This window comes from Pundamilia nyererei, unplaced genomic scaffold (genome assembly GCF_000239375.1).
Source record: "Pundamilia nyererei isolate P.nyererei 1_Seehausen unplaced genomic scaffold, PunNye1.0 scaffold00008, whole genome shotgun sequence".
NCBI classification, from domain to species: domain Eukaryota; kingdom Metazoa; phylum Chordata; class Actinopteri; order Cichliformes; family Cichlidae; genus Pundamilia; species Pundamilia nyererei.
The window spans coordinates 3,901,936-3,920,693 of record NW_005187409.1 but is presented as its reverse complement, the minus strand read 5'-3'; the positions used below and the strand labels follow the sequence as shown (position 1 = coordinate 3,920,693).

The following is an 18,758-nucleotide window of genomic DNA, read 5'->3' as shown; positions in this document are numbered from 1 at the left end:
CATGAAGAAAGAGCAATGACCTGCTGGTGCAGGAGCAGGAATGCGGTTATTCAATGATGTTTTTAAATGCATGCCATGTACAGCACTCCATATGCCTCAGGACTTGTTTGCCTCTCTTCCGCCCCGAAGCTGTTCAACTACAGTGGAAGATGTTTTCAATTAATGCCCTCCTCTGGTTTCTTTATTGCACAATGCAATCTGTGAATTCCTTTCCTGTTCTTGGAGTTCTTACAGTTTTTGTGTGTGCGATGTGCACACAGATCATTTGTAAAGCATAGAGCTCATGGTATAGTGTGCTTTGGAATTGAACTAATGTGTTTCTGCATGCAGCTGTGTGATTATAATGTTTTGGGTTTTTTTTATTACATTTTACTTGTTGTATTCTGGTGACCTACTTACCATCAACATAGAAAGGCACTGTAATGTGGGCGCTGCCAATGTCGTTCTCAGCCTTACAGTAAAATTGTCCTGAAACTCGTGCATCTCCGATCACCAGGGTACTCACAGTCTGATTGGAATCAATAAAGCGATTGTGATTAATTCTTAAAAGCAGATAAAACATAATAAATATAATAATAAGAGAAACAAATGCTTGATATCATAATTCACTTTCTGCTGTCAGTGTGATCGATTCTAGAGGTTTCAATCACCATCAGAGCACCGAGTCGCTCTTAATAAACAAGTGGGAGGTCTAGACACAGCCTGGTGTGCTTTATAGTCTGCAGTGCTTGACATTAATGAAAGGATACAGCTGGAGTTATAAAGGCCAAAGAGTCTCCTTCATACTGGTGCTATAGATCTAGACCTGGGCCTCCATGTCCATTTCCTGGAGAGCACCTCCAATGCCATGCTCGATTTTAAGGTTAGCACAATATTTTAATGGCTTAAATAGACAAAATAATAAGTGAGACACTTGGGTGAAGGCCAGACTGCATGGGGTTCTGTTTAGTGTTCATGGGGACATCTGTTTTTGGGGTCAGTCGGCTACATCAAAGAGAGTGCATGATGTGGGTACATTGTCTGGGGTATGCTGGCCTAAACCTCCTGGGCTGGTAGGAACTATTGTGTTGGCTGTGAGAGACCCAGCTGCAGCTACAAAACCACATCAGCGTGCCTTTACTTAAACTGTTCACTTTACAAACATACAGGCATCAAAATTAAGTATCATAACGTCCAAACCTTGCTGATAGAACATTTGTCAAAACACTGAGTGACCTTATGATATTATGTTACACCTATTACTTACCATTATGTAACATGAGATTGAAAGCAGTCACTGAGACGATTGTGCCTGTCCCAAAGACGTGACCTGACCAAACACACTATGACCTCTGCGCCAAAGTCTTCCCTTAGTGTTTCCTTATATTATGACTCTCCTTTTTTGCTGGGCTTTCTGAGGAGGCCCAGTCATGACTATGTTCTCATTCACGGGCCAAAACGATTTATATGAGGTGACAGAGAGGAATTTACTTCCACCAAATCCCTCTTCGTTTAAACTGCTGCTTGTTATCGTTGAACCTTAGCCATGACCCTCATAAAAGCACCGGCGACTGGCCACAGGTACTTGTAAATAAGAGGTGCCTCAATATCTATGTCAGACACGTATAAAAATCGATGACCTGTAAAGAAGGCCAAATTTACAGTTACGTGGTGTGCAAATGACTGGATAGTTCTTGTTGTCATGTATTTCACAGTTAGTAATGGTAAACAGTCACTTAGTCATTCGCATTTACATGGCATCGACATCCGTTTCACAATTAATGAGCGCACCAGCAATTTATGGACTACAAATTCAGCTCAAAACAAAGAATGGATTCAGAAAGGTCAATGATGCTTTCTCCTGCCCTAAAACAGCTGTAATGGATTTCTTGAACCGAATCCTATACAGACAAGGGGCATGGCAGCGAAGGCCTGTTCTCAGTTAGGTATGGCATGAACAATTTTAGCATCAAGCTTCCACGGGAGATTTGAACCAAAGTCTGTGTGGGATGTTTGGGGTTTGCATGGCAATACGTCTTTGATGTCTTTTAAGGAAAACTAAGGGATTCTTATCTTCCAACTATCTAACTATTGATGCCTTAAGCGTTGATTTTTTAGGAAATAAAATCTCTCTAAATTAATATGCCTGCCTTAAAGCTAAACCTAAGCCTGCCTTCATAGTGTAGCTGTTTCATGTGCTTACATCTACTACAAAGACTGTGAAAACCTGGGGTGTATTTCACTTTAGTAACGGGAAATGAACTATGTCTGTCAGTTGTGGTTGCACCATTTCCAAACTGCGGGCCTCAAAGAGCAAAAGCTTTTGTACAAGAGGAAAGCCAGTGTAGGTAAAGCAGTGTCCTTACCGCTATTTTTTTCTTGTAAATATAAAACCTTTCTTTTCAGATGCGGCTCATTAAATGTGTAATAAAACCAAGTTATTTGTCCCTAATTCCCAGGTAGCTTAATTCCAGGAACAAATCCCATCTCTTATTTCTCCATACCATCTCTCTTCCAGTTCTTTATACTGGCGACAGCTATTTATTAGACTCAATTCATGAGGAAATGCATATTATAAAGCGCATCCATTGTTTAAAAACATATACTACATATAACTTTAATCTACATACCTTGTTTTTTCCTTTAACAAGTTGAGAATTCGTGTTTATGTTTTTAATCCAGTTGTAGGAATCATTTTTCCTTTCATCCACTCTGACAAAGACAGGCTCCAAATCACTACAGGAGGGAGAAAATGCAATAAAATCAATCATTCTGAACAACGAACAATGTAACAGTCTTTTGTATTTGAGAACTTTAGTGTAATATCAAAACACACCCTGTCCAGATCACACGATAATAATGTATACCCTGCTATCTCATTGTGAAGGCCCTCTCCTGAGGGTTCTCTGAACCCTCTAGCATGGGGTGTCCTACTTCTTAAACCCAGAGAAAGCCTTGATTTAGGCCCCGCTGGTGGTGAACAATTAGTTTGATGAGTGGAGAGGCACTGAAGGAAACAGCAGCAGCAACAGGAAGGGTTGTGCTGTGCGTCACCTCATACAGGAACACCCCTCCACGTTCTGGCCAGAGGAGATAAGGCAGATCCTGAGACCTTGGTGGTCAGCAAAGGACAGTTGATAACTTCTCAACCTGGTGATAAAGACAACCCTATATTTCTGCCTTCTTAAAAAGCTTCTCTCAAATTCAAACCCTCCCCAAAAGTGACATTTCCTTTGCTCCCAAAAGATTAAGGGATGCAAGTTGGATTTACAGTGACAGCTACTCTGCAGGCTCAGGGCACTATAAAACAAACATTTTGCACAATTGGCTTCCCACCAGGCTATAGCTGTTCCTCTGTCTCATTAGCCGCCTGCCACAGCCCAGCCACAGTTCCTGGTGCCAGCCCTGATTATCTTTGGCCCAGCAGAAAGAGTTGCTTTGACCTTACTAAACCTCTGCAATATTTTATCACGAATCTGGTAAGCAGCAGCTGGTTTTATGCGATAATTTAGTGAAGAAACCAATGGGAAACTGGTGGTTTAACACCATCTAGTATGTAACATAATTAGTCGCTTTCAGTCTGCATTGTTTTCTTTGCCACTGGATGTGGAGACTGATAACACGCAGCTAATGGCCCATTGTTTTCCTGATCTTACAATTCACAGGCCCTCCAAACCACGATCTGAGTGACTGTTCAAACGTTCATTTTGTGTACGGGTTCACCGCCAGGCTGGTATCCATGCACAGTCACACATATACAGCACTCTCAGTTCTCTTCAGCGCTGCAATAACTCGGGGAATCTGAGATTTAACTCCCCCGTGTCTCCCTCTTAGCCTACAGAACCACTGACCACTAATGAGAGGGCAGCTCTCCGCGGCTTTGTTCCTTTGATTAATGGGTCATGTTCTGGGACACAGTCAATTGAATCAAAGTAGGTCTGCTTTATAGAGGGATCTCCGGGTCGGACTGGTGGCTCTGAATCCTGCGAAGGTATCTCTTCACTGCGTGTTGCTGTTGGTGATTTTGATTCAGTATTGTGGAGTTTCCGTCTAAAGGTACAAACTAGTTAAAGACTTTTTAATACCAACTTAAAAACAGATTTTAGACTAAACATACAAAAGAGAGACAGAAAAAGGTGAAATATCCTCTTTCAGATGTTCAGAATGAACAAGAAAGTATTTAGTCATATGTTTATTAATGTGACCAGAAAATGATATAACTGATGTTAGTATCCCATTGTCCCAAGTTTGAAACAGCTTAACAGATGTGGGAATAGCAATTTTGTCCTTAAAATTTCCAAAAACATAAGTGTCTAAAAATTATATGATTAACCATTAATTGTGAACCTTTTAAGACTTTGTATGATTCCATAGACACCCTGTGCATGGTTTCCAAAACATGGAGATTATATCCACAGCAGGTGGACTCAATTGCATCATTGCAACAGTTATTCAGGCTGAGAAAATGCGACAGTTTTTTATGCAGAGAGAAACATCAGGCGGTAACTTTCTGGAAAACCCAAACTGAAACTGGTATACAGATAGAGCTCATGATTTGGTAACTTTACAATTCAATTCAAACAATTCAAAGCATGGAATTGTTTTTGAGCCTACACTTAGGTTAAGTGGCCTGCTTGAAATTAGTTACTTACACTGTTGAAATGCTTTGAATTTCTTATGGTATTGCTCAACCGTGATAGACCGAGCATAACATGAGGGTGACTCACTTTTTAAACTTCGGTTCTGAGTGAAATGGTTGCCAGTGCCAAGTGATGGTTGGCAACGGCAGGCCAAAAGCAGTGCAGGTTAGATGATGCTGTTTGCCCGACATGTAAGGTTGCACGTCCACAGTAGCAAGCTCCGCCTCTGAAATACTTGGCTTCACTACATACACACACAAGTACACAGTAACCACATACACGCACAAACATGGAGAGAAATTGGAAGAGAAAGACAACATGTTAGATCAGAGGTCATGATTGCCTCCTTTAAGAAGCCAAAAAAAAAGCTCCCACTCCCACATTACACATTTTTTTAAATCAATTATGAGCAAATAAAAAAAGAATTCTAGATATTTTTTAGGGGAGCAGCATTCACCATGATAGGATCAGGAATTTCACCTTTCATTATTTTTTTCTGAATCGTATTCATTCAGCTTAGTTTTGCACCTTATGTTCACCCTGGCTGTCCACACCCCACTCTCTGTCCCACTGGGTTAGCTAAAAGAATCGACCGTACCGGCCCCGCCTGCTGTGGAATCTCAAAATGTCTCAAAAAGAAAGACAGTCTTGATGTGCAGCTATGAAAGGCGGGCCGTCGACATTAGCTCTCCTTTAGACTGTGTAGGGAGAAGAGTGGGGGGATGCCTGCCTAGCCCAGGGCTCTAGGTCAAAGAACAATCTCACCGCAGTCCATGCCTGGGTCACTGAGTCAACCATTTGTGCTGCAATGAACAACAGACAAAAATGCTTCTCCCACCTCGGGAGATGTACTTATCTCAGCACTATCTGCATTTTGGACAACAGAAATAGTTGTGTTGCATTCAGTGCCCCAGCTCATGCACACCTGCACATCACGTAGTAATCCAGAGCACTCTGACGACTGTAAACAACATATGAACAAGATTTAAAATAGTTCTCTAACTGGTGCCAGGATTTTCTCTCCACTTTGTTGTGTTTGTAAAAAAAAAAATCATTCCAATAAATAAAAGTTTTGTGAAGTGGGCCGGTCAAGGATCATAAATAAAGTTTATAAGAGGCTAGAGGGGCCTGATTTTTACACTTTTTGGCACACTACTGGGATTCCTCAAAAATGTTTAAAGAATGCTACTTCACACTTAGCATGTGTTCCCTCCACATGCTAAGTGTGAAGTAAGGGATATACAGTCTCCTTTTTGTTCTTTATAGCAAGCAGACTCCATTCATGTATCTACTCAACATGCTAAAATATTTATATCCTAGTGTTGACACTTATCAGTATTTTAAAAGAGTTGTCATAACAATGAATTGCAAGCTGATTTTTCTCCAGCTAAATACATACTGTATAGAACATGCTGGTTATATGAGCCGTACTGTATGCACACAGGGTGTAAGGATTGGAGGGGTCTGGGGCAGCTGGAGCCCGTGTGCAGAATAGAACTCGGGCCTTTTACACACTCCGCCAAGCCCCTTTCAAAGAGCCCCAATAATCAACAACAGCTGCTCCTGCTACGTCAATCCAGCCCTGGAATCAACAAGCTCCCAAGTTCCTCTCACACTAGAGCTGCTACCTGCCGTCCAGTGATCTAGACTGAGAGCAGCAGCAGACGTGCTGGGGGCAGCCTCTGTCCACAGCCAAGGCGCTGCTTCATTTCGTCAGGATCAGTGAAGATTATCAGGTTTGTGGTAATGGCTTACCTGTGACTTCCAGAACGTAGCTGAGATTCCTGTACAGCCCCTTTGCTCTGTTGCCCAGGCTTATGGTGAACACGCCAGAATTCTTCTCCTGCACATCAGTGATGGCCAAGCTAAAATCAGACATCCTGTAGCAAGTGGAATTCTTCTGGATAGGAACCCCATCCTTGTACCTGAATATTAGAGGCACATAAAAGTTTGTTTGTTGTGCATATGCAATAATAGAGGTGCCCAACACTCATAACAAAAGGTTTATTTATAGTGGCTCGAAACCATTGCCTACCATGCTATCACGTCTGGTGGTGGCAAAGCGATGACCCTGGGTTCAAACACAATCTTCCTTACACCTTCAGTGACTGTTCTATGCTGTCCATTCTTAGAGGAAATGTTAAGAAATGGATGCTCTGCAACCAAAGAGTATAGATTAAATAAGGTTATCATTATTACTTTACAGGATCGCCCCAATATTACAATAATTCACAGCCTAAAATTCTTTTAATTTCACTTGTAATAATAAAGCATTAAAAGCATTCTCACCATAGACAACAACTTTTGCCGTGACAGTATCATTTACTCTGGGATTCAGCTCAGCTTTGCAATGATAGATTCCCTTATCCTCCATGGTAATGTTTGGCAACACTAAAGTGTTACTCATTATAAGGACCTTAGAAGGTTTGAGTAGGGACTTGATTATACTATGCCGTTTTTCCTGAAGACAAAGAAAGCACCATAAATGCCAGTCCTACTTATGCAGGCTGTTCCATAATATTGTAAAGTCAATGATAAACCATTAACTTACTTTGTCCTTTGGAAAATGCCAGGTGAAGTTGATTCTTCCATTATAGGTTGTCTCCCCACTACAGTTGAGGATGAGGGTGTCTCCAGCCAAGATTTTAACACGGTTGTTATCTGGAGTAATCCTCACATTTTTAAGGACATCAGCTGTAAAATTGGAACAAACATAATGAAATGTTATGAAACCTTAAACAATCAGAAAGTTAAAAACAATTAAAAGTCATGTCACCAGGAAAGCAACAGACTCACTCAGTCTACTAGGAAGGTATTCTGACTTGAACACTTGACTGTTGACTTTGGCATGACATGCCAGCATGTTGTATGAATCGTAGGCACCGTAGGGGATCCTGAACCCAACCATTGGATCCCACACCATTTCCTTTGTAACCTTCTCAGTTAAACTTGGCGCCTGTAATGAAAAAGGCAAAACTAATTTGATGACACTTGTGATGCCAAATATAGGTCACTGAGCCAGACTGACTAAAGAGGAAGCTGCATGACTTCATTTAACACGTAACTCATGCTCCACTGGGCTCAGCTGGGGACACATCTGTTAAGCTGTTTTATAACACATGCATGACAGCCCTGAACTTTTCTAGACATTACCAGAAGGAGATGAATGTAGAAGAACGTAAATGTCCAGTGCAATCAGATATGACATTAAGCAGTGTTAATGAGAGCTCCAGGGTACAAAGTCTGTGCGATGTTTTGCACCTGCTTAATAGCACAGGTAACAGTGCAGTGAACTGTCAGTCATGTATCCTGCCGTTTTAACCAGTATTCCCAGTAACAAGCACTGTGAATGTGACTGCTGCATTAATTTATGCAATTAGGGAAATAACATTTGGAAAGGATGTCTTTGCCTGCTGCTGTTTGTTCTCATGTCAGAAGAAGGACTGGGATTGGAGGCAATGGAAGAGAAGGAAGGAAGGAAGGTGAAGAGGAAGGAGGAGTGTCATGCATTTATTAATAACAGGAAGGTCACACCAGTACTATCTGTGGCATTAGAGTCAGAAGTGATTATGCACAGTTGGCACTATGACACAGTCCTATATTAATCGCAAACAATGAAACAAAATGTCACAAAAAAGCACAAAAAGGCCACAAAGGCACATCATCAAGTACTAACAGGGTCTTAAGTTGTATAGATAAGTGCATTGGAAAACAAGGGAGTACTCAACCGCTGCCTACTAAGATCAAACAGTCTTTTGCTGTTACCTGTTGTTTTCTAAGACTGGACACAACTTTTCTGCTGTTTCCTGATGTTTGTAAGAGCAGAGAGACTAAATTTAGCCTGATGAGCTATTCTGAGAAAAGCACTCTTGGAACACCTTCCTGCTCTTAGAGGAAGCAGACAGGATGACTCGCTTTGCCGCCCCTGAGCTTCCCATAGCTAAGCCACTGTCCCCGGTCTGCTTCTGTGTGCTAGAATGATTTAACACACAGAGGGTGTGAGAACCACTGTGATGCCCTATGCAAGGAGTGGAAGGACTTTTTTTTCAAAACAGGTAAGGATACCCTGCTGTGGTATTAATAGTAATCTTGCTCTCAGGAGACGTGCTGTGTGAGTTTCCTGGAAGTTCATGTTAAGCAGTGTCTATAGAATACTGTGTATTACTATAATATGCAGTACTATGAAGGCATTTTTAAAAGCATGATGGTGCTTAAGACCCTACCCCTGTCAGTGTTACATCAATATCAGGTGAGGATGTCCGACACGGGACAACAAGGCTGGTCTCGTGCCTGTAGATGCCAAGAACATAATTTTTAACAGGCTCCACAAATGGCTGGTCGGGATCTGAAAAAAAGAATTCAACATCTTAAACACAAGTCAGGCAGAAACACCATTTCAAATTAAATGTGGCCCATCACAAGTTGTTTTTTGGGGAAACCGTGTTTTCTAGTAAAATTATTCAGATTCTGGTAAAATAAGCCAACTTAATTTAAAAGTGCAGTGGTTAGCATTGTTGCATCACAGCAGGAGGATAATGGGTTCATAGCTGCCAGCTGGCTGTGATCCTCCAGTGTGGTTTGTGCATATTTTGTTTTAGAAGTGCATGTGTTTTCTCCCACAGTCTCTGGCTCTCTGTCACTGTGATTCACTTGCAACATAACCAGGGTGTACCCCACCCCTTACGTCTGCTGAGACAGGCTCCAGAACCTTTGACCCACTAGGAAAAGGAGGTTTACCAAGTGAAAAAGAGCATGTCAGGGTATTCAACAGAGATCCAGAAAAGAGATCAAATCTCAGATTGGTTAATTCTGGCCATATAAGGACAGTCAGTCTGTGGGAACACTGTGGCTACATAAATAGTCTGTGATTGAAGGAAGGTCGAACATTAGTGGTGTGAAAAAGTTACAAAAATTAACAAACAGCTGAGGATTTTTGAAATAGGACACAGAAGGTAAACTGTGGAAGTCATTTAAAAAGCACAAGAAGAATTAAAGCTAGCTTTATATTTATAATAGTTGTAGACCAATATTAAGCAACTTTATACCAACATTTTTCAAAATATAAAACCACTTTGGTCACATTGGCTGATATTGGAATTTACTCTCTGCTTCCCAGTACAATATCCAGTCATATAAGTGTATGTAGTGCCATGTGAGGTTTAGGGAAGCGTTGTTACAAGGAAAACAGTAGCAGAAGCAGGAAATGGTCAATGACCAGGGTTTCCCGAGCAATTAGCTTATCCTCTCACCTCCAGAAGAGGTGAGAGGATAAGCGGCACCACAGAAACCACTTCCTTTCTCTATTTTTTTTTCTCTCAGATGGAGACCTGTGGCACCTCAGTCAGGATTCCAGTTGAAAAAAGGTAGCAATAACCGCCTCTTTATTTATATCTAATGCATACAACTACAGATTTTAGTAAGCAGGTCTTGCTTGCTTTCTTTTTTGCACATTCTTCCCATGTCATTAAAAAAATAAAGCCTTTTGGAGCTGACATAGTGAAAAAGGTAGGGTACACCCTGAACACCATGGTCCTTTACATCCTGCTGCCTAACTCACTCTTTCTTCCTTCTATAAAGGATGTGTCTTGTGTCTTATGTCTTGCAAATACCACACTGTTCTTTGTCATTTCAATACTGTCAATATCACCGTCTGTGAGATCAGTTCAATATTAAATCCTGCAGCTGCCATCAGGAGATAACAATTATCCTTTGAAATCTTTTTTTAAACACAAATCTTCCGTGCATTTTAAATTTCTGAATGAAAAAAACCATTTGGTTCAAAATGTAAGAACAATTTTCAGTTTTAGAGTTCAGTTTTTCTAACATTGGGTAATTTCTTAAATTATGAACCTCATAATTTGAGCATTATACATCCAAAACGGTTTCTAGCTCTCACCTTTTACATACACATAGGTGGATTTGATTTGGTCTGAACCATCCTTGGTGTATTTACAGGTGTAAGTCCCAGTGTCATTGGCAATCAGGTGTGTGACTATCAGTCTGCTGCAGTGAGACTGACGGTGAGGTCTTGAATCACACTTCTCCACCTTCACTCCCTGCGATGAGATCGACCGCTTGGCAAGTGTCCAGCTGAAGACACCGTGACCTCTGACATTATTGAAAATGAGAGAGAATGTTAAATGAGATTAGATCTTGGGCGAGGCGAATGGTATTAGAAAAAGCAAACCATTAATTCTATTAAAAGTGGATCTATTTTTAGAGAAGGTGTCACATCTGGCAGTAACCACAAAAGCTACTAAATTTAGTAGCTTATCCCTGGGGGCTTTTGGGCTTCATTTCCATTTTAAGTTTATTTCAAGTTCATCTTGAGTCATCCAAAAGTTTGAACTTTCACATGGGAACATGTTTCTCTTCAATGATGTGCTTAACTAACACATTCTTTCCACGCAGAATTCAGTTTAAAATGCTCATTAAAGAGATCCCAGAGGAACATCTAGCATTTCTCACATTCCTTTCCCTTTGCCTGCAGAATTTTGGGTCAAGCAGAACCTCTAGTTCTCATCCACATCCAAAAAACAAGACAGTGCTCTACGCATCAGGCTTCTTACAATGTGGCCTTGTAAGGAAGCATTACATTAAACCAACATGAGTTCCTAAGCATTCTTTGAAGGCCTAAAAAATGATGCAATACCCTAAATTCTTAAGAAATGTGAATGTACTTGGGTTCTAAATTCCATAAAGGAAGTGGCAGAAGACTGATAAACGTTGACCACTATCGCTGGTTCCGGTCAGGGACTGTCCCAGCTTCTTTGTAGCTAGTAAGAGTCCACAGAACCAGGGACGTCCTGCTAATTCTCCCTTAAAATTTCTGCCATATAGTGAGCGCAGAGGTAGAAGTCCAGCAATTAGAAGAGCAAAGGTAAAGTAAATGAAGTTGTATTGTAATGCAAAGTGGTTAAGAAGAGTTATACACCACCATCATAAATGTTTGATTACATTTCAAGTGAAACCAACAAAAGTAGGTGCTTTCAACTGCATACCTGCAGGTGAGGTTTAACAAATTGCCTTTATGAAGAACGATTGGATTGTTGGAGGGATGAATCCTAGGCGAGTTTGCGCTCTCCAAATGTCCTGCAAAACACACACATACACAGACATTTACACCAACTCTTCAATGGTATGTTTTCATCATTGTTATGCTAAACAAAATGAAAAGCACAGCGGGAAGTCCCCATTGCACAACTGCTGTGTAATGTGCCTTTAGTGCTGTGCGCGTGGGTTCACTTTGTCCAGTTCTACTCCTGCCTCTTGTGTAAGTGATTGTCCACTGAGAGCACACTGTGGGGACTTTTGGGAGCTGGAGAGCAGGTTGTTGAATGGATCGGGGTCCTAGGTGATCAAAGATAGAATAAAGGGAGGAAGAGGATGATACATGGAGCAGCTGTGCCTCGATGCCAAAAAGGTCAACACAGTCCGATTTAGCAGGAACCAAATACTTTTTTTGTTCATTTACTAGTGACTTTTTACTCTGAATGCTGTGCTTATAATATCAAGAGGGTGGAGATGTTTGATTCAGAGGTGGACCTATCTCGTGTGGAGCCAGCAGAATCTGTTGAGAGGTCTCTCTAACAACAGTTAACATAGGAAACAGTGTAGTTCTGCCTGCTGTCCAGAAAGAGTCCCAGTCCCAGATGTTGTTTCTTTCTTTTCACTAAGATCCCTAAACAGCCTGTCACTGTGGACACAGAACAAGTATATTAAGTTTACCCTTGATCTGTTGTTAAGGATAATGTTGGTTTATGTGTTTGATGCATATACTGGCTTAAGGGGCGATAATGGCCTATTTTATGTGTTACCCACACACCTGGAAACCTGCATTTACACACAGAAATACAGAAAAACAATCACTCACACACGTTCTCCTAGCATTTGTGTATTATTCAGAACAGCTGTTGTGGCAAGAATGAGCTGACGCTGCCAGTGTTGGCAGGGGGACTCAATATTCACTTCCTCACAAAATGTTATAACATCATTGTTTTATTGTCCAAGGTTAAGCAGAGGGGAAGGGTTGTGGCTTGCACTCTTTCATGTCGTAAAACCACACACTTTTGGCTGCATATGAACACAAATCAAGAGCCCTGGCCTCAATAAACAACCACATAAGCTGCAGTTCATAATTGTATGGCTTTTATTTATAGCTGCCAGACAAATTTCTTAAGGGCATTCTACTTTGCATTTTTTATGCCTTGATACATAACAAGAAACAAGAATACCATCAATCGCAATGTAATCAATCAAAGACAAATAAAACAAATATAAACAAACCCACTATGTATCATGTTTTTTCAGCCATACTTATTACTGCCTTGACACATGCTCATGAATTCAGGTAAGAAAATCCCATGAAGTTGACTCAGTTCATCTAGATGCAGCGTTTTCAGCGGGAGAAATGCTTCATTACTAAGTCAACTGACTTCTTCAGTCTCAGCTGACAATAGGTTTCTTCCAGTTTCAAAATGTCCAAAATTAGCACCACTATGTGACAAGTTCATGGCTGTCAGGAATCTGCAACACAGAGGTAGTACTATCCCCACTGTAGTCAGGGAATTCCCTGAGTAAATGCAATTATTGCACCTGGACATTTGTCAGAGGTGATCCAGGACAGAAGAACAACCACTGCCATCTTTCACAGACTTATAATGCTTATAATGCAACTTTCTGTGAAACGTGCTCACCCATATGGAAAAGATATATATAAATCTTATAAAATTTTTATCTGTCTTGTGTGAAACTTGTATGAAAAGCATATAAGAGTGAAAACAGATACAAGATCCCTTGAAAAATTATATAATGAAACTTGTATGTTTTGGATACTTACTAAAACAATATATGAAAGTAATGAGAAAGTGGCCACTTTCATGAGTAAGTCATGTAAGGCTTACATGACTTACTCATGAAAGTGGCCACTTTCATGAGTAATCACATATAAGTTTTTACTATTTCTTTTCCATATGGGCATGTCCATTGTCCAGAGGTCATGACAATGAACAATAACGAAACTGAGCTTCTGGGCTATTGTTAGGCAATGGTGCCAGTTTCGGTCATTATGCAACTATACTGCATATACTGCACTGTTGTTATGCATAACCTGCCAAGAAATGTAACTGCACATTGAATCAATGCAGGCTACAAATATTGTGATTGGTCTGATCATTACCGTTAAGTCCTCCTGTGCCTTTCCAGTTATTTAAAAAAGAAAAGATCAGTGAGAGAAGAACAATCATTGGCTTAAGATGAGGACTTAAAATCTCTGAAAATTCCTGGAAAGAGATTGCTAAACCTATTGGAAAGATTCTGAGGGAATTTCCAAAGAAGTGGAAAAACCTGGGGGACAAATATGCTTGCCACCTCCCAAAAATGACCACAACAAAGAGTCAACATTTTGTTTCTATCAGCTGGCATGCATATAAAAAGGCAGGACACAACCACATAATAATGAACACATATGCACCTCCGCAAGCATAAGTGCCAGCAACATCGGCCACTTGCGTCGGTTGTGTCGAAGGCTCACCGCAAAGGTTCACCGCAAAAGTCTAAATCAGGGCAGAGACTGAAGACTTGGATGAGTAATGAGACGTTTTACCCCAATGAAAACGCTTCGTCCAGATTAAAAGAGTCCACTGAGACTAATTATGGCATTTTCAACTTCTTGAATCTTTGACTCGGTTACAAATACATCCCATGCATAAATGCTTAAGTCCCACAGCATACCCAGAATCATCATCTTGACCTTGAATTGCACGGGCAGAACGCTTATCTTTTAAAACTAGCACATTTTTTATGTCCTTCTCTTCAGTAATGCACTACAGATGGGTGAACCAGCAGGGGCCCCCAGCAGCCCATTAAAAAAAGACAAGAGAAGAGAGGAAAAAAACATTGTCTTGTCTACACACCCATCCTCAAAACTCCCATCTGCCCAGAACTGACCTTAGCTAGCATCCTGACAACCCTAACCCCCTGCAACAGCTGTGCCCTGCGTTCCTTCAGGAGATCGCCTGAAAAATGCCAGAAATTGTTCATATTGAGTTGGTTCAAAGAGCCCCAAAGCTGGTTCTCATTAAAAGGCATTACAAAGAGGACAGGCATGGAACAAACAGAGAGGGAGTCAGGGAGGGTGCGAGAGGCCGACTGACTTCTGCTTTTTTCACTTGCATGATCTCGATTGACTCACACAGCATCAAGCTGGTTGCTGACACAGAGCCAGGTTAGCTAAGATTAGACCAGAATCACATTTTTGTGTCTTTGTCCTCGGTTGGCATTGATTAGAGGAAATGGCACAGGACACTGTGCTTGGAAAAGACAAATGGTCAGGAAATACAGACAAAAATTTTGAACAGCATGGATTTCAGGATTTTTTCAATAGAAATGTCTGTGGTCAAGAAAATAATTAAATATTTAGTCTGGAAGAACGGCCAAACAATGGCTGAGACTGAGACTAAATGATTCAGATTTTCAGCATTGCAATGGAAAATAATGGCCTATGTATGCTCTGCTTAGCCATATTTTGTCAAAGGATCTTGAATAATACTTGTTAGTTATGTTCCTGACCTGAGAGAAAGCATATACTCTTTGTGTTTAAGAAGATACTTTGAGCACAACTCCTAAAAAAAATTCAGTGACTACAAACACCTTAAAACACTACATAACTACAAATTTTAAAAAAAATCCATAAAGCTAAATAGAAAAGTGATATAAATGCCACCTGCATGCTGCCAGTAGCTCATTGGTGATGTTGTGTAATAATAAAAAAAATAAATTACTGTATCAGATGACTGTACTGCCACTGAACCGAAAAGGAAACTCCAAGTCACGGCCCCTAAAGCGCAAGGAATAATGTGCGGAATTCCCTTCTCTTTTGCAGAGGGCACACTTCACCTCCCTGTACTTCCCGTCCCATCATCAGACGGCACGAATGTCTTGAGAGTCGAGGGAGAAAATCATTTTTGGGAATAGGGCCCAACGATTCCTTTGCGTATCATTGCCACTTTATCCTTTGCTCTTCTGCTGTCACAAAATTAGATGGGGGGAGAAGTGAGAATTACGAAGTAAATGAGTCAGCTTTGCTGTACTGTGACCTTGACGATGGACTGAAACAATAGTGAACAGTCTCTGCGATGAGATTTCACGATAGCACACTGGTAGTTTATGTAAACAAACGTACTACACACTAACTTATTTTTATATTTTCTCTCAATTTTATGTTAAAACTACTTTAAATGGTATATGATACTACTCTGTCATCTGCTATGAAGCCAGACTAAAAGGCTAAACCTGATCAATATCCAAACAAAAAGTGGAAGGGGGCGAGGACGGATTTACCGCTAGAGTACATGAGTCAGCTTTGCCATACTGTGACCCTGGCAAACAGAGTGAAACAGTAGTGAATAGTCTGTCATGGATAGTGCTATGGTAGCTATTGTAAAACAAATGCAATACACTATTCACTAACCCGTTTTTGCATTTTCTCTCAACAATATACTGAAATTACCTTCCAGGGGGATACGATCCTACTGTCATCTGTTAAGAAGCTGGACTTAAAAGGATCTGTATCCTTCAAATCTGAGTTTGGGCGGTCTAAACATTGCACCTTCTCGGGGTCACGCTGCTGTCCTGCTGCAAAAGTGTCCGTGACAGTTCACTGCAAGTTAGACTGACAAAATATTCAAGACAAACTTTATCAAACCTTTGACAAGACTTGACCACCTGCCATAATAAGAACCAGCTAACAGTGCTCTGGCTGTGCTACTTGTGTCCTGGAACATTCTCACATGCAGAGTCCTACAAAAACCCTACACTTTGCCAACTGCAAGGTTAAGACAACAGTTACAGAGAAAGCCTTTTTTATTAGGCGTGTATAAGCCTTTAGAGGTTTGGAGGCAAAATGCCCCAGACTGCTCTAAAAAAAACAAAAAAAAAACAAAATAAAGGAACATCTGGCCGTGATGGGTGGCCACTCTAGGTTATATGAAGCTGTGTAGAGCCAACAAAGAGGGTTCTCCTGCATGAGACTCCTAAATAGTAAACCCAGAGGATTCCTGTTTTATAATGTATGATTAAGACTAAGAGGCAGACAGAAGCTCCTTGAAATCGAAATCCCATGCAGGATTCAAAGAAAATATATTGCTGGTTCGAGGTGGATAGGTCTAGCATGGAACAGATGCTGGAATAATCCAGAAAAGCAACACAGTTCAATTTGTAAAGCTGAATTTCCCAGTGTAGGGGAATGACGTTTTCTGCTCTGCTGGTAAATCTCCCACTCCAGGTTAATGTGTTTGTGTGTTTAGGATGTGTTTTTCTTGTGCTGCCTGCATGGAGCCAGATGTACTGCCAGTGAGCAATGAGCCCCCACTGCACTTGGCTGACACGTCATCACTCCCATTTTCCAGTCTTCAAGTGTCCACGCAGGAAACAAAAAAATACTCTGGACACAACATCAACCCCTCTCGTCACAAGACTGTCTACACTGCAGGAAAAAGAAAGAACTGACAAAGAGAGTGTTGTATATGATAAGCAACAATAAAAGGACAGCTTCCACTTTCCATTTCACCCATCTCCTTAGTCACTGATGTGTCAGTTATAACTTTCATGGCAATTTTCTTTCCTAAACTCAGGGGTGTCATCTGACTAAATGTAACTCAGAACCCAGAATAAAAGAATCAGTCCAACACAAGTGATCATTTCAATTATATATATATCATTACATTTAAAGGAAAACTCCATTGTATGAGTATTCCTACAGGCATCATATCTCAAGTGACATCCAGAAGGGTCCACTGAAAAAAGATTATCTTGCTGACATTTGTGTGAGCTGTTGCGCTTCAGTTAAATTGGTGTCAAAAGGTCAGAACGAACATATGTAACCTGTGCTCATTTTGAATAAGAAGCAGCTGCAAGTCAAAAATTAAGAAATCAGCAAATACAGTTTTTTTTTCCCTTTTCACTCTAAGCCATCTTTAAAATTACTGGGATATAGGTGGCTGTTGTGTAACAATAACCCAGTCGAATGCTTGCGCATCACTCAGTGACTTATAACTTTGCTTAGTTAACGATGACACTGTGACATTCTCACAACTATTCACCAGAAAAAAACATCTTACACATCTCTGAATAAACAGAGACACCTTGACGACCATCAGTAACTAATGTCTCTACCAGTCAGTGGCTCCTGTACTGAAACAATAGCCCCTTTCCTCCTTGCTATTGTCTTGTGGATGAAGTTTGACATAGTTGAACGTGAGCACAAGGAGCTCCGGGAAGAAATCTTTGCTCAGGTAGCGTGTCACATTTCCGTGACCTTTACTAGCCAGAACAATTCCAGGCTGCCTCTCTTGTCCCTACATCCGCTTCCTCCTCTTTGCGTCTTTCCCACGCTTTGTGAGTGGACAGTGAAGGAAACCTACTCAAAAACACAGTGTGTGTGTGTGTTCAGTAAAAGAGGTTGAATGTGAACACTATTTCCTTTGTTTGGATGGGCTGTTTATTTTGAAGTGGTGAGGAAGCCTCAGTTTGTATCTCTGTTACACACTGGACCTGGCACAAGGTGAAGGAACATCCCAGATTTACTCAGGTTTTGTGGCGTGAGACTGAGACAATGGAGTTGACAGGACTGTCAGATAAAACATGACACAATGTTTAATCCTGTCCACGCACACATACCAATTGCAGGAACCTTTCCTTTCATAATTTATAACAAAGTACTGACATGCAAAATATTCAAAGTATCTAAGAAAGCACACAAAAATAGACCATTCTGACAGACCATTTACTCATCTCAGTAAATCCAGTCATATTAAAATATAGAGCCCGACTAATCGCCTGTTATGAATCAACGCATTTTACCGTACTAACAATCTCCCAATGACAGACGACCTCTAGGGGCTTGTGTGAAAATTGCAAACTCAATAGCAGAATGATGACTTTTTCTGTTGGCGCATGATCTTCGAAAATGTGCAAATAATCTGCGGTCATATCCATACACAGAAATCATTTTACACCGCAGCTGGGATCAAAGAATAACCCGCCAACAAAATCAGCTCTTGGTTGCAGGCCAATTAAACACCGGAGAAATTTAAATTACTATAAAAAAGAAAAAGAAAAATAATGCTAAAAATATTTTAT

The 18,758-nt window shown here is 40.8% G+C and overlaps 1 protein-coding gene across 1 annotated transcript in view; it reads right to left on the bottom strand.

Annotated features, from left to right (window-relative positions):
- kdrl (kinase insert domain receptor like) overlaps positions 1 to 18,758 on the bottom strand; it is a 41,907-nt gene that overhangs the window by 22,133 nt on the left and 1,016 nt on the right. The window contains exons 2-12 of the mRNA XM_005723012.1: positions 11,621 to 11,711; positions 10,516 to 10,727; positions 8,843 to 8,964; positions 7,416 to 7,575; positions 7,171 to 7,313; positions 6,909 to 7,080; positions 6,655 to 6,775; positions 6,375 to 6,544; positions 4,707 to 4,863; positions 2,610 to 2,715; positions 400 to 508 (exon numbers count right to left, since the gene is read on the bottom strand). Coding sequence (XP_005723069.1) covers positions 400 to 508; positions 2,610 to 2,715; positions 4,707 to 4,863; positions 6,375 to 6,544; positions 6,655 to 6,775; positions 6,909 to 7,080; positions 7,171 to 7,313; positions 7,416 to 7,575; positions 8,843 to 8,964; positions 10,516 to 10,727; positions 11,621 to 11,711 — 1,563 coding nt within the window. The remainder of the gene's footprint in view (positions 1 to 399; positions 509 to 2,609; positions 2,716 to 4,706; positions 4,864 to 6,374; positions 6,545 to 6,654; positions 6,776 to 6,908; positions 7,081 to 7,170; positions 7,314 to 7,415; positions 7,576 to 8,842; positions 8,965 to 10,515; positions 10,728 to 11,620; positions 11,712 to 18,758) is intronic.